At 49.3% G+C, this 15,300-nt stretch overlaps 2 protein-coding genes across 5 annotated transcripts in view; both read right to left on the bottom strand.

Annotated features, from left to right (window-relative positions):
- Positions 1-8,241, bottom strand: part of MMP21 (matrix metallopeptidase 21) — a 28,614-nt gene extending 20,373 nt beyond the window's left edge. Inside the window, exons 1-3 of the mRNA XM_064373743.1 lie at positions 8,188-8,241; positions 6,025-6,170; positions 821-5,814 (exon numbers count right to left, since the gene is read on the bottom strand). Of these exons, the coding sequence (XP_064229813.1) occupies positions 821-982 (162 nt within the window). The 5' untranslated portion in view covers positions 983-5,814; positions 6,025-6,170; positions 8,188-8,241. The remainder of the gene's footprint in view (positions 1-820; positions 5,815-6,024; positions 6,171-8,187) is intronic.
- Positions 8,242-8,255: 14 nt separating this feature from the next.
- Positions 8,256-15,300, bottom strand: part of UROS (uroporphyrinogen III synthase) — a 34,916-nt gene continuing 27,871 nt past the window's right edge. For 2 of the 4 annotated variants that reach the window (XM_012453378.3, XM_012453379.3), the window contains 2 exons: positions 14,457-14,555; positions 8,256-8,691 (listed from right to left, as the gene is read on the bottom strand). In XM_012453378.3, coding sequence (XP_012308801.2) covers positions 8,554-8,691; positions 14,457-14,555 — 237 coding nt within the window. In that variant the 3' untranslated portion in view covers positions 8,256-8,553. Of the gene's footprint in view, positions 8,692-8,983; positions 9,065-9,249; positions 13,948-14,456; positions 14,556-15,300 lie in introns of those variants that run through there. The other 2 variants (XM_021674613.2, XM_064373742.1) reach the window with 2 other exon arrangements.

Genomic DNA, 15,300 nt, shown 5'->3' with positions numbered 1-15,300 from the left:
CAGAGAAGGCCTTGGAGAGGCCTGTCCTGAGAGCTGGGAATTCGAACTGAGGGTTTTGGCAGTGGTTGGGTCTGAGGACCTGGGGGCTTCCTCACGGCCGCGCAAAGGGAGGGAGGGAGGGGGGCGGCCTCCACGCTGCTGAGAGCCTGGCTACACAGCGGCTCTCCTGCTCCCTGCCCTGGCCTCTGGGGCACCCTGGGAGCTGGGAATTGGACTTGACCCTGAGCATCAGCTCCAGCCTGTGGTGACCACAGGACCACGTGCCAGGGCAGGTCAAGGGGCCTCATCGGTCCATTCCCTGCCCCCACTACGACTCTCTGGAGGAGGGGATCGCCTGCATTGGACTTCCTAGGTGCTTCACCACAGACTCCGGCAAAGTCCACAGATGCCACCCCAGATAGCTCTGTTAGGATCCTTACTACTGCTGTGCTAGGGAACCTTGCAGGGCCATCCCCTTCTCTACATCCAGAGACTGGCATGTGAGCAGCCACAGAATACCTTCGGACAGTGCCTTGGCCACTACAGTACCACATGCTTGCCTTTGAAAAGGCACTTGGCATTCGAGTCTGTTGTCTGTGTGCACCAGCATTTATTTCTCTCTCACTAGGGCTGACCTGTGGGGTTGTCGAATCGGGTTAAGCATCAATTCATGGTAGTTTCAACAGGAGCCACAGGAGCTACTCCTCCCTCCCAGCCCAGCCTGCCTGGCCCTTCTCTGCCTCCACACAGCTGGCATCCTGGCCTGTGCATGTGCGAGCACGTGCACGTGCCTGTGTGCAAGCTGTGTGCCTGGGGGTGTTGCTTTTCTAGCCTCTCCTACCTGAGCAGCGTGGAGGTCGGCAATGGGCTTGGCCTGGCGCAGCGGGGACGGCTCCAGGTCCGAGTGGTCCCGGCTATGGAAGAGGCTCTCAGGCTGGGTGGGCCCCGGAGCAGCCAGCCAGCAGAGCAGCAGTGTCAGACGGAAGATGGAGGCAGCGAGCATTGGCCTGCTCTGAGCCCTTGCCCTCCCTGCCTGGCTTCGTCCCCGTCCCCGTCAACCCTTCTTAAGGAGCCGGACCTGGGGTGGCTTTGATAAGCCGCCCAGAAGGGAGCACCCAGGTTTCCAAGCATTTCTCACCCAGCCCTGAAGTGTGCCCACTTGGAGGCCACGTGGCAGGCCCTGGGCGTGCTGCCTTTGAAGACCCCAGGCTCACCTTTCTTGTTGGTGTGAGAACTCCTCTCCTCCCTTTGCCATATCCTTGGGTAATTACATCCTTCAGTCCCTGCGGGTTCCATTTCTATGGAGATGTGCTGTGGGCAAGCTTGCCGCTAAATGAGCTGTGGAATTAACAGTGGCACAAGACCGCACCCGTAACAATGTGCATCTCAGAACTGGGCCTGAGTTTAAAAACCCTGCCCGTTAGTTTGCTTACAGTTTGGATCACTTTTTTTCTAGGTGAACAGGGGTTTGGGGATTTTTAATTTGTTTCCCAGACTTTTTTTGTGTGGCTTTTCTTTTTGTTTCTGTTTATATAAAGGCGATCTAATCAGTAGATAGTATAAATTGTAAAAGTACTGAGAATAAAGAAAAAATTCTGTGATTCCGGTAGTAACATTTCAGTGAACATTCTTGCAGATACATATGTGCAGGAGCCTAAAGAAGTATTTGTGTGTCTCCATTTTACAAAAACTCTATTCTCTATTCCTTACAAGTCAGCACAACATCACAGGCACTTTTCTGTTTCTGAATGTAAGTATTTATCTTTCTAGTTAATGACTACACAGTGTCCCATTCTGTGGGTAGAGATTTTTATATGAGGATAAACTAGAATCACCTCGGCCCACCCACTTTCCCCTCATGGAGAAGCCTAAAGTTTCTCTGGGATCCTGAAGACAGAGCCTTCCCCACAGCGGGCTTTTATTTGAGCAGACGTCCTCCAGAGAGTGCAGACTGACTGGGCCACAGCTGTCCATGGGGCTGATCACAGAAATATGGAGAGGCCAGGTACAGTGGCTCAGACCCATAATCCCAGCATTATGGGAGGCTGAGGCAGGAGGGCTGAGGCCAGGAGTTTGAGACCAGCTACAGCAACATAGTGGGACCCCAACTCTACCAAAAAAATGTTTAAAAATTAGCTCGGCATGGGTTGGGCATGGTGGTTCACACCTATAATCCCAACACTTTGGGAGGCTGAGTTGGGCAGATTGCTTCAGTCCAGGAGTTTAAGACCAGCCTGGGCAACATGGTGAAACGCCATCTCTACTAACAATACAAAAATTAGCCAGGCATGGTGGCCTGCATGCCTGTAGTTCCAGCTACTTGGCGAGGGTTTGAGTCTGGAGGATCGCTTGAGCCCAGGAGGTTGAGGCTGAAATGAGCTGAGATTACAGCACTGCACAACAACCTAGATGACAGAAAGAGACCATGTTTCAAAAGGAGGAAAAAAAATGGACAGAGTGATGTGTGCCACTTGCAGGCCTAACTCTGAGATCACCCTCGTATTCTCTGTGATTTCTCCTCCCTCAACTCCTGGCCTGATGCAGAGCATCCAGCAGGAGTGGCCTGGATCCCTGAATGCCCCTGTGGAAGGTCGCCCTCGAACCCTTGACTGCTCTGTGACAGGAGTAAGAAACACAACTTTATAGTGTGGAACCCAAGATTTGGGGTTGGTGGGTGCAGCAGTTAGACGACCCTAGTAGAAGCCACTAAACGCTTAGTAGGTCCCCAGAAGGACCCATAACATGCTCCTTGTTCCCTAAGATCTGTCTGCAATAGATTATAGCTGGCCCTTCCCTCTCTGGTGAAGGCTGCAGAGGTCAAGGGGCAGGATGGGTGTTCCCATCCCCGATGATGGCCTCCACTCAGGGAAGCGCCCTGCTCCTGTGAGCCTCATGACAGGTTTCTGGGTCACCTCCAGTCTTCCTAGTGGCTGTCATCTCCCCATGATGCATTTTCCCCTTTTCTTGCAGAGCTCTTCTGTATTCCAGGTCCTTCCGCTGTCCTGGCTGACCCTGGTGTTACTGTGAATGAGCGGTGCACTGCTCTGACCTCCCCCACTGTGACTCTGATCTGAAGATTCTCACCTCCGCTCCACTCAAGTCACCCATGGCACGGCCTGGCTCAGCCCTGCCACCCCCTGGACTGTGCACCTCTGCAGGCATTGGCAGCCCCTCCTGCCTGCTGCTGGCTCTCCTTGGAGCTTCTTACCCTCTTGTCTCTATCGCATGGCCCTTTGACCCCCAGTTGCGCTGAGGGTGCTGAGAGTCCTTCTGCCTAATCCACTTCAGTTGTCTTGGATCCTTGGCTTTTACCCTGTCCAGTTCAGATCCCACAGACATTGACCAAGCCCTTGCCTGAGAGCCTCCCACCACCCCTGTGCTGGGGCCGCACCCTGGGCGGATCTGGCTTTCTGTCTCCTGCATCTTGCTGAGCACTCATCTGCTCATCCATTTCCTTTAAACTCATGACTACAGCCCCTTCCCCGTGGGCTCCTGTGCTGCAAGCAACCCCCTCATCTCCCACCTTCCTGTTTCCCATTCCTCCTCTCTTCTTGGTGGGTCACACAGATGCCTGCAGGGGCTGATCCTCAGGGGCAGGGAAAGGACAGAGCATGGGGAGGCAAAAGTAAGCAGAGGCTCAGGTTCGCTGCAGGAATTTCTACCCCAGGATCCAGAGAGCTCGCAGGAAATGAATGAAAGCTTTTTGGGCACTGTGACTTTGCAGGTGAGAGCTTGGAATTTTATGTCAAAGGTCTGCCAAGAAGAGCAGGTGTGCACATGCCTGTGTGGGGCTGTTATTCATTCAGTCATCATGAAACCAACACTTATTACTGTCCTAAGGAAGACAGAAATGAACATGACGAATTCATTCCCTACTGTATTAGTCAGGGTTCTCTAGAGGGACAGAACTAATAGGGCATATATATATATATATATATATATATGTAAAATGTTATTAAGTAGTACTAACTCACACAATCACAAGGTCTCACAACAGGTCATCTGCAAGCTGAGGAGCAAGGAGAGCCAGTCCAAGTCCCAAAGCTGAAGAACTTGGAGTCTGACGTTCCAGGGCAGGAAGCATCCAGCACGGGAGAAAGATGCAGCCTGGGAGGCTAGGCCAGTCTAGCCTTTTCCTGTTTTTCCACCTGCTTTATATTCTGGCAGCTGATTAGATGGTGCCCACCCAGGTTAAGGGTGGGTTTGCCTGTCCCAGCCACTGCCCCAAGTATTAATCACCTTTGGCAATAAACACCCACAGACATGCCCAGGATCAATACTTTGCATCCTTCAATCCAGTCAAGTGAACACGCAGTATTAACCATCACACCTACCCTCATGGAATTTATATTCTAAGTAGGGAAGACAAAATAAACAAAAAGGAAATGAGAAATTCCAATAGTGACAGGTGGTAGGAATAGAATTAGCGAAAGTGAATGTCTAGGGGGAAGAGTGAATATTCAGGTGAGCAGGAAAGATCTTTTGTGCAGATGAAATCTGGGCAACAGCAGAAAAATCAGAGGGACTCAGTCACATGACTGGGAGTTCAGGGGTGGTGTACATTTTCCTTAATCAGGAAAGGGCAAGTGCACAGGTCCTGAGGCCGGGAGCGGCTGGGCAAACCTACAATAGTAGAGAAGAAAGAAGGCTGGACGTGACTGGGAGGAGTGAGCTGGGAGGGGAGGATGGAGAGGAGGATGGACAAAGTCTCACTCTGTCGTCCAGGCCGGAGTGCAGTTTGGCATGATCTCAGCTCACTGCAACCTACACCTCTCAGGCTCAAGCAATTTTCCTGCCCGAGTCTCCTGAATAGCTGGGATTACAGACATGTACCACTACACCTGGTTAAGTTTTTGCATTTTTAGTAGAGAAGGAGTTTCGCCATGTTGGCCAGCCTGGTCTTGAACTCCTGGACTCAAGAGAACTGCCCATCTTGACCTCCCAAAGTGTTGGTATTACAGGCATGAGCCACTGTGCCCAGCCAAGATTTTCTTAAAAGAGCATTTTATTCAAACTCTGAAAAGGTTTATCTTGATGTTTGCCAATTCACTTGATTATTTTGTCATTTAGATTTGGTTATAAAAGAAAAATCTCACAGTAATAGTGGGTTAAACAACACAGAAGTTGGTATGTCTTTTATATTCAGGAAGTCTAGAGGTGGGGTAGTTTTTGTGCCCACAGTGTCATCTTGTTCTAGAAAACTTCCTTTCCCCAGTGTCATCTCAGGGCCCAAGATGGCTACTGGAGCTTCAGTTCTTACACCTGCATTCCAGGAAAAAGGAAGAATGATGTCAGGGGTGTACATCTAACTACATCCCCTTGACTACAACTTAATCACACTCTCATGCCTACCTGTGAAGGAAGCTGGGAAATGTAGTTCTTACTCCAAATGGCCTCATACTTTGCTGAACATCAAGGATTCTCGTTCCAGGGTAATGAATGTTGAGACCACCTCACTGACTCTATCCCTGTCATCTACTTCCTTAGAATTCTTAGTAAAATGATTCCTGCTGTTTATTTTCTGAAGACTTGTATACAACACAATGTTTTTATTTTGTTACTTTCTATTCACAGGGAAGTTGCATTAACATTTAACTCTTTGTATGACTACATGTAACTCATGAGTTAAAGCACATAAATCTCAGAACAGTGTCTGAGAACATGTCCCATAAATGAGCTGTGGCTATATGGTCCAGAGGGAAAACCTTCAGTTCTTACCGCTGGCCCACCTGGGCCTGGGGGCCAGTTGCATTCTGCCTTGGCTCTCAAATTCCTGCATGATCCTTTATTCCTTCCCTGCACAAACTTCTTCAGCAACTCTCCTCAGTCCAGGAGCTGGAGGGGAAGGCACATGAGGGTGATGGAAAGAGGGAATGTAGGTCACACAACTGTAGGAAAACCCTGTGCAGCACATCTGCTCAGTGTCTTCTCCCAACCCCACCCTTCTGTTGCTTCTGATCCCCAGGAAGGACACCAGGAAGCTGGCCACCCAGCCTGCTGGGGCGTTACTCTGTCTGGAGCTGGTGGTGGGGGGGTGTGACTCACTCGCCATCCTCGGTGGCCCTATTGCCACTCAGGGTGTTGTGTGAGACTCTGGCTTCAACCCATCTTCCCACGTTGACTCTTCAGTCACCTAGAACATCTACAAACTGAACGCTGAACTTTCCTCAGCACATCAGGAACAGCTGGATCTGTAAAAAGTAGGAATGAAGTTTGGGAACAGATTTCCAAGGCCTTTCTACAGGGCTTTCCATTTGCATATGAACCTCTTCTAAGTAAATACTGACCTTCCCAGTGCCTCAGAATCCTGGGAGATCATATGGTCTGTCTCATGCTGCAGCTGTATCTTTGAGGGAAAGCCTTACGTAAGCTTCTGTTCTCTCCCATCTAGCCACTGAGCCATAGAATGATTAGTTAACATAATTATTGTCCTTAATAGAAACTGCAGCCCCATGGGAGGGTGAGCAGAAGAAATGACTGTGACATCCCTAGGCTTCACTTTCTTGAGCTGGGTAATTACAGAGCTTACCTTCTGCCCCACCTATGCCTTCAGAATCAGGGTTTCTCCCCAGTGCCTTTCAAACTGGTTTTTACCTACTCAGCTCTCATGTTCTCAGGAATCTCCAGCCCAACTGCCAAAGAAAGCCCAGCTCCTGACTCATCCGATGGCCGAGGACATGCACCTGCTGCTTTGCTCATCTCCCGACCACGCACGAGCTCCCTGCCTTCCTAACCCCAAACAGATCCATCTTTAACCACGCCCTGCCCTGCTCCATCTGAAACAAGGCTTCGCCAGAACAGTCAGTAGCCTCACATCCTCTTCAAAAGGTGGCTTCAGGTTGTGTGGGAATGAAAGGACACACATGTGGTGTTCAATAGTACATAGACATTTAGTGAACCTTTGTCCCTGATTCTGCCCCCTGGCCCCTAAGGCTATGAAAAGGAACCTATTTTCTCCGCCCTGCAACAGGGTGTTCCTCCTCCTTCTTCAACAACCTGTGCTTCTGAAGCCCATGCATCCCTCTCACTCTTGTCTGCGTACAGCTTGGACTTCTCCTCCTCTTCCTTCCTCACTTCCAGGCTTGTCTTGCTTCTCCAGCCTCTCCACCATGCATGAGGATGTTCCTGATTGCACTCCAGCTATGGGGGACCCCGTTCCTGCAATCCAGCGGTCTCCAAACATGGGTGTACACTGGAGGCACCTGGAGAGCTTCTAACACCTCCTCCTGCTTGGGCTTTATTCTAGAAACCAATTCAGGGGAATCTCTGGGGGTAGGGCCTGAGCAATTTCATTTTAGAAGCACACCATGTGGTTCTGATGTACAGCCAGGTTCTTAGTTCATAGGCTAATCTATTTCACTTTCGTACTATGGAGAAAAACATGTATGAAACACTGCTTGCCCAATTATTTTACTTAATCTCCTGGGGCAAGTGGTTATTTCAGGCAGCCATCACCATAATCCAGTTTTAGAACAGTTCTCAAAGTATATAATCACACCAAGATTTGGAGAACAATTATCACTGAATTCTAACCTCTCTACTACTATGAATCTCATATGAGGTGGTTGATGAATTTCATGAGTCTAGGTCTAAGTGCTTATGCTCATCGATCCCTTCTAATTTTGTTCCAGTTCTGCCACTCACTAGCTATGTGACCCTGAGAAATCATTTCAACTCTTGAGCCTGTTTCCTCACCAGAAAAATGGAAAGAGGGAAATGTCCACTTCTCAGAGCTGTTATGAGGAGTGGAGATGAGGGATGTGGAGCCCAAATGCCTTTCAGCCGGATCTTTCAAGGAAACAGAAGCGTGCGGGCAGCACCTTCCCACCACCAGCCCACATGCTACCAACAGATAAGTCTGGGTTTCAGTCAACTCAGCCTAAATTCCAGGCCAATATTTTTAAAAGTGGGAATGAAGTTTGGGAACAGATTTCCAAAGACTTCCTACAGGGCCTTGCATTTGCACATGAACCTCTTCTCAGTAAATACTGACCTTCCCAGCCCCTCAGATTCCTGGGAGATCAGATGGTCTGTCTAATGCTGCAGTTGTATCTTTGAAGGAAAGCAAGTCTCTATATTTAAACTAAAATTGTCCTTAGCTCACAAGCAGGAACTTCAAGGTCCTTTTTATAGCATGAATAAATCTATGTTATATAGAGCAATTTTATGATTCATACCAGGTTTGTGGGTTATCAGAGGTGGGCATACCTGTCTCTTCCCTGAACACAGCTTTGCACTTAAAGTGACACATAGCCAGTAACCATACACTCAGTAAGCACAGGTAGCCAGTGTGGTTTATTTGATTTCCTTTTTGCTGGGCACAGGAAGCTCTCACAAGGCTAGGGTTCAAGCTGGCTTCCATAAAGGGCAGTCATGTGCACGTGGGCCTGATCCCAGCCCCAGGTCAGGTCCTGATCCCCGGTCCTCAGGTGCTTTCCACTCAGGCTTGAGGCAGGAGTCTGGTGGCATCAGCTCCTGAGAGCCCTTGCCCATGCCTGGCTCCATCCAGAGCCAGCCCCGTCAAGAGGAGCCCAGCCCAGGAAGGCTGCACGGGGCAAGCGCCAGGTGGCTGACTCAGCAGCAGCCATGGGGCTGGAGTGCCTTCCTGATGCCAGTGGCCAGCGCTTGTGGGGTGGGGCTCTCTGCAGTGCAGCTTACAGGCAGGCCCTGGGCGGCCAGCGCGCGAGCCGTAGTGGGGCCGATGGCTGCAAACTGTAAAGACAGAAGAGAGAAGAGGGCTTCAGCACACCAGTCGGGGCTGGGGCAGCAGGTGGCTGGATGTGTGCAGGGGCCATCAGCCAGCCTTTCGGTTGGACGTCACTCCTCATGTGACGCGCATTTATATAAATGACACCACCACCTGATTCAAGCCCAGATTCTAAGCCTGCAAAATACCTCTGAATCCACGCTCTCATCACAGCCTCTCTGCCACCCTGAGTGAGAGCATGCCGTTCCCAGGCTCAGGTGAGGGGCAGGGACATGAAGGCCCCAGGCTGTTGCTCACCACCATGGCTGCATCAGTGCAGTCCTTCCTCAGAGACTCTAGCTGCAGACAGTTCTGCTTCCGGTGTTGGGGGCCCTGGGTCTGATCAAGAGGAGGTGGGTGTGTCAGTGGCAGTGACTGAATCCGCAGGAAAGCAGAGCCGTCAAGGTCAGGGCTCTGGGACCAAGGGTTGAGACTTAAATCCCAGCTTCGCAGGACAATGCCCTTGGCCTGTGGACCCACCCTCTCTGGCCTCCACTTCCTTATCCATAAACAGAAAACAGGACTCTTCACTGGGCTGTTGTGGGGATTAAATGAGGTGACAGGTGTGAACCACTTGGCCTGGCCCAGAGATAAGCTCGATGACCGTCAGGGGCTGCTGCCTATGCTGTAGTGATCCTTTCAAATCAGCCGTCCAGGGCACCGGCCTCATCCACAGGACACCTCTCTCTGAACAAGCATCATGTGCTCGATGGTTCTGTGCAGAGCCTTGCCTGGATGCAGCACTGCTTCTGTCCCGGCTCTGCCCCTACTAGCTGTTATTAGTGCAAGTCCCTTAGGCTCTCTGATCCTCACCTATAAAAGGGGCACAGTTACCCTGGCCTCAGAGGGCTAGAGTGGGGGTTAAATGAGAGAATGTCCTCATCCCCCACTCTCCTCTGGATTGAGACTCTGGACCCTGAACCTGTTTGGGAGCAAGGGAGCATGTGACACTGGCAGCACCTGCCCAGCACTCCGCTTCATCCTCCCTCCCTCCCAGCAAGTGGGCAGCAGCCTGGGTGGTAGTGGAGTTAACAAGCCACCTGTACCTCTGCATGACCCTGGATGCTGTGGGCCTGAGGCTCCTTCCTCTGGCTGAGTCAGAACGAGGGAAGGGAGACCGCTGTCCCGCAGAGGCCCCGCTCCCACCCTGCCCACAGTACTGCCCTGCTAAGCATCCACTGCTTGGGAAACTCCCTGAGGAAAAAATGGAGTTGGACCCCTACCTCACACAACATACAAAAATCAATTCAAAACAGATCAAATACCTAAGTTCAGAGCTAAAACTATAAAACTCCTAGAAGGAAACAGGAGTAAATCTTCAAAACACTGAATTAAAGCAATGGTTTCTTGGATACAACACCCAAAGCACAAGTAACAAAAGAAAAAAACAATATGTTGAACTTTATCAAAATTGAAAACCTTTTGTGCTTCAAAAAAAATCATCAAAAAAGTGAAAAGACAACTCACAGAATGGGAGAAAATTTTTACAAAACACACATCTGATAAAAAATTTGTATTCAGAGGCCAGGCACAATGGCTCACGCCTGTAATCCCAGCACTTTGGGAGGCTGAGGCAGGCGGATCACCTGAGATTGGGAGTTCAAGATCAGCCTGGGCAACATGGTGAAACCTCGTCTCTACTAAAAATACAAAAATCAGCCTGGTGTGGTGGCACATGCCTGTAATCCCAGATATTCGGGAGGCTGAGGCAGAATAATTGCCTGAACCGGGGAGGTGGAGGTTGCAGTGAGCCAAGATTGTGCCACTGCACTCCAGCCTGGGCAATGAGAGCAAAACTATGTCTCAAAAAACAATTTTTTTTGTATTCAGAGGCCAGGCGCAGTGGCTCACGCCTGTAATTCCAGCACTTTGGGAGGCCGAGGAAGGCAGATCACCTGAGCTCAGGAGTTTGAGACCAGCTTCCAACACGGTGAAACCCCATCTCTACTAAAAATACAAAAAGTAGCCAGGCCTGGTGGCATGCATCTGTAAACCCAGCTATTCAGGAGGCTGAGGCAGGAGAATAGCTTGAACTCAGGAGGCAAAGGTTGCAGCAAGGCGAGACTGCCTCACCGCACTCCAGCCTTGGCGACAGAGTGGAACACCATCTCAAAAAGAAATATTTGTATTCAGAATAAGAAATTCTGTCAATTCAACAAATAACCTGGGTTAAAAGTAGGCAAAGGATTTGGATAGATATTTCTTTAAAGAAGATGTAAAAATGACCAACAAATGTAAAAAGATGCTCAACATCGTTAGTCATTAGGGAAATCTAAATCAAATCCATGCTGAGAAACTACTTCAGACCCACTAGGATGGCTATAATCACAGAGACAGAAAAATATGGATATGGAGGATATGGAGAAACTGGAACCCTCATACCTTGCTGGTGACAATGCAAAATGGCACAACCACTTTGGAAAACAGCAGTAATTCGACAAATGTTAAACAAAGTTACCTTAGATCTAGTAAATCTACTCCTAAATATATACTCATGAGAAATGAAAACATAGAAAATTGTATTTGGATGTTCAGCATTATTTAATAGCCTGAAAGTGAAAACAATCCAAATGTCCATCAACTAATGAATGGGTAAATAAAAAAGTCCTCAGAATGGACTATTATTTGGCAATAAAAAGGGATGAAGTACTGGTATACCTGCTACAACATGGATGAACCTTGAAAACATGATACTAGTGAAAAAAGTCAGTTGCAAAAGACCACATACTGTATGATTCTATTAACATGAGATGTCCAGAATAGAGAAATCCATGGAGATGGAAAGCAGCTGAGTGGTTGCCAAGGAGTACGGGGAATGAGGGAATGAGGGGTGGCTGCGAATGGGTTCTGGGTTTCTCTTTGGGGTGGTGAGGTGTTCTGGAACTAGACAGTAGTGATGGTTGCACAAATCCATGACTATCCTAAAAATCATGTTAAAGTTGACATATTGGACTGGGCATGGTGGCTCACACCTGTAATCCCTACATTTTGGGAGGCCAAGGCAGGAAGATTGCTTGAGGCCAGGAGTTTGAGATCAGCCTGAGCAATACAGTGAGACCCCATCTCTGCAAAAAGTTAAAAAAATTTTTTTAAGTTTACATATTAAAATCATAAAAAGTAAATTTTATGGTTTGTGAATTATATCTCAATAAAGCTATTTAAAAATTTGAAAAAAAGAAACTCCCTGGGGCTGGGAACCAGCAAATGGCGAACATGACTGTACTCCTAGAGCAGGGGTATCAACAGTTTGGTGAAGTGTCGGCTTTTTCACAGGAGCCTTTTGCTCCTCTATGTCAATGAATGCTCCCAGGATAGAGCCCCACAGCAGCCACGTTCGCAGCCCGGCTCTGCCATTGTGGCTAGTGACTGCTAGGTGAAGATGCCCACCTCACAGGCTGCATGGGCATTTTCCTGTACACAGGAAATTCAGTTGCTGCCATTAGTTTGGTGGTGGTTATTATGAATCTGCTTACTTACTGCTCTGGAGTGACATCTCTGGCAACTATAGACATGTGCATGGTCTTCCCAAGACAATGGTAAGTAGGAAGTTCAGGTCAGAAGTCACCCCCTTTGATTTTTTGTGGCATACCTGCATGTGGTGCAGTGCTATACAAACAGTGGGTCCTACAAAGACTCCTGGGGAGGGAGGCCACCAGCAAATCTGGGGCCAAGCTGAGAGAGAAAAGCTTAACTACCAACTCACAGGCTAGGACTGCGTCCTCTGTGAACCCTGAAAGCACCTCACTAGCAAGCACTAAGTCCCAGTGACAATGGGCGACTCACACCCGACATACAGTGCCTTCATGGCCCCCAAGCAGTCCACAGTCACTGTGAGCAAGGCCACCTCTGCCACTTTCTCCTCCCCAGCAGGGCAGAGGCATTCAATACTGGCAGGTAGGGTAATCACTGTAATAAGAGGCGAGAGGGCTACTGAGAGCCCCTGAGAGTGTCTGGAGGGTTGTAGAAATGGGCGTGACAGATGTGGGAGAGGCACACGTACTCAGCCCCCAGTTTCCAGGGGTGTGGATGATGCAGACAGCAGTCTATTCAGAAAGGCCTGAGTTCTCGGTTCAGATGTTGAGTATCCATTTGTGCTTTTAAACATGCTTGCTTTGAAAGAAGATAGAGCATTAATCTTTTGTTCTTCCTCTAGGCAAACACTAAGAAGCCTGGGGAAAACTGTGATAGGCTTACACCACCAGTATCTCACAGCACTGTGTGACTTGGGGAGCTCCTCCCGTAGGTCCAGGAGAGAGGCAACGTGACACAGAGGGACAAGAACCAGAGCAGCGGCCGGGTGCGGTGGCTCACGCCTGTAATCCCAGCACTCTGGGAGGCCAAGGTGGGCAGATTATGAGGTCAGGAGATGGAGACCAACCTGGACAACATGGTGAAACCCCGTCCCTCCTAAAAGTACAAAAAAATTAGCTGGGCGTTGTGGTGCACGCCTATAGTCCCAGCTACTCAGGAGGCTGAGGCAGGAGAACTGCTTGAACCCAGGAGGTGGAGATTGCAGTGAGCAAGATCGCGCCACTGCGCTACAGCCTAGGAGACAGTGCAAGACTCCATCTCAAAAAAAAAAAAGAACCAGAGCAGCACCAGCACCATTACCCATCCTGACCTGCAAGATGAAGTCAGTGCTCACTATGGGCCAGTTACCATTCTAAGGACTTTATGGGTCCTACCTCTTTAATCTTTCTCACCACAAGATTCAGATACTGTTTTTCTTCCTCAGTGGCCCATGCGAGTCTTGGGCCTTCCAGTAACTCACCACATGGCAAGCTGTTTAACCTGTCTGGGCCTCAGTGTCCTCACCTGCAATGAGGACCACTGCCCTATTTTCTGGATACCCACCCCTGGACTGGTGTGAGAATTACACAAATTACTGCCCATAAGTGCATCAACTGCTCGGCAGGTCCTGAGACCATGGCAAGGCATCACCAGGGCTGACAATGTGGAATCAGTCTTCTGAGGTTCAAATCATGGCTCTTCCTTCTCAGCAGTGTGACCTACAGGCAGGACACAAGATGTCTCGGAGCCCAGTGCTCCATCTTTAAAACCAGGAAAGCGGTGCACACTCCTCATGTGAGATGCACCTGTGAGAAGGCAGGTGAAGCCTTTTGCTCTTCCTGACTGCAGCAAGTGGCAGTTTCTGTCCTTGGGTTCTGGGTCACATCCTGCATCCTCTCCTCAGTCCCTCTGGAGCCAGTTCAAGGGTATTTCTATTATAGACACCACAAGAGTTGTGGTTATTTGTCAACTCATTATGAATACAGTTCCTAATAGAAGTGAATGTAAACCCTTTAAAAGACATGAAAAAGGTGACTCCTTTTAGAATAGATAATAATGGCAAACATAAGATGGGAGAACAGAAGGAAAGGATGTTAACACCTGTTCCAAGCCCTGAGCTAAGTAAGGACTTTACTCGAATTCCCTCATATAATTCTGAGACTCATCCTATGCAGGGAAGACCATACGCATGTCTGTGAAGGCCACAGAGAGACAATTATCCCCATGCTGCAAGTGAAGAAATGGGCTGGGAGAGGATAAGCAATCTGTGCAACAGCCCAGCAGGAGGTAGAGCTGCCCTTCCAATTCCAGGACACCTGCTAGGCCAGGGGTGTCTCACTTGACATTGAAGCTCTAGGATAATTCATGAAGATCAAAAAAAAAAAAAAAAAAAAAAAAAAAACTAATATGAAAAAGACCAAAAGCCCATTGAATAACTTACCTTAATTTGATCGATACTGTCACCAGATAACTCCTGAATGTGCTTGAGACTGTATATAAGGCCAGAGGGACTGAAAAATGTAATGCTGGCTGGAACTCCCTGTGGGGAAGAGAAAACAAGATCAGTCCTTGCCATGAGACCAAGGAGAGATAACATTCCTCCAGCTTCATCAGTATCAACGCCGCCCAGGCAATTTTACCACAGGAGGGGTTCCTGGTTGATGCTGGGACCCTCTGCTCCAGTGAGGCAGGATTCTGGTAAGGAACTGTTGAAAAGAGCAGGCTGCCATCAGAAAGCTGGTGCTGCTCCTTGGCCACTCTGCTGGCCCCCAGGTCTGTGTCTGCCTGGCCAGAGGACATGGGCATCATGGAGCTCATGTGCCCAGCACCCCAGACAATGCCTCTAGCTCCTGTGGTCACATGGCACTGATCACATGAGGCAGCAATGTGAGACAGTGCTGGCTCCGTCAATGCTCCCTCCCTCTGGAAGCAGAGCAAGCAGATGAGCTGGCCTGGCCTTTTGTGCACTTGGTTAGTCTTATCAGGCCCTCCCAATACCAGGCAAGGCATTCAGAAGCGTGCCCTGAGTGGAAAGGGAGGTGTTTTACTGCATATAAATGCTTAAGACGTCAAGGAACTCAAGCAAGAGCTATCCATTCTCCTGCCTGAGTCCTTCATCAGTCCCCATGGACTCCCAAATTCAACTCAGACTCCTCAGTGGCCACTGTCAGCTCTTCCCACTATGGGCCCAGCCTCCCATTTCAGCCTCTGCCCCTCCAGTTCCACCAGCGCCTCCATATGATGAAGAACAATGATAACATCAAGGCCACTATTCACCTCAGGCT

This window comes from Aotus nancymaae, unplaced genomic scaffold (assembly GCF_030222135.1).
Source record: "Aotus nancymaae isolate 86718 unplaced genomic scaffold, 86718_ANA_hifiasm-v0.15.2.pri h1tg000010l, whole genome shotgun sequence".
NCBI lineage: Eukaryota > Metazoa > Chordata > Mammalia > Primates > Aotidae > Aotus > Aotus nancymaae.
Note: the sequence above shows the minus strand (reverse complement) of the source record. Positions and strands in the feature narration are given on the sequence as shown.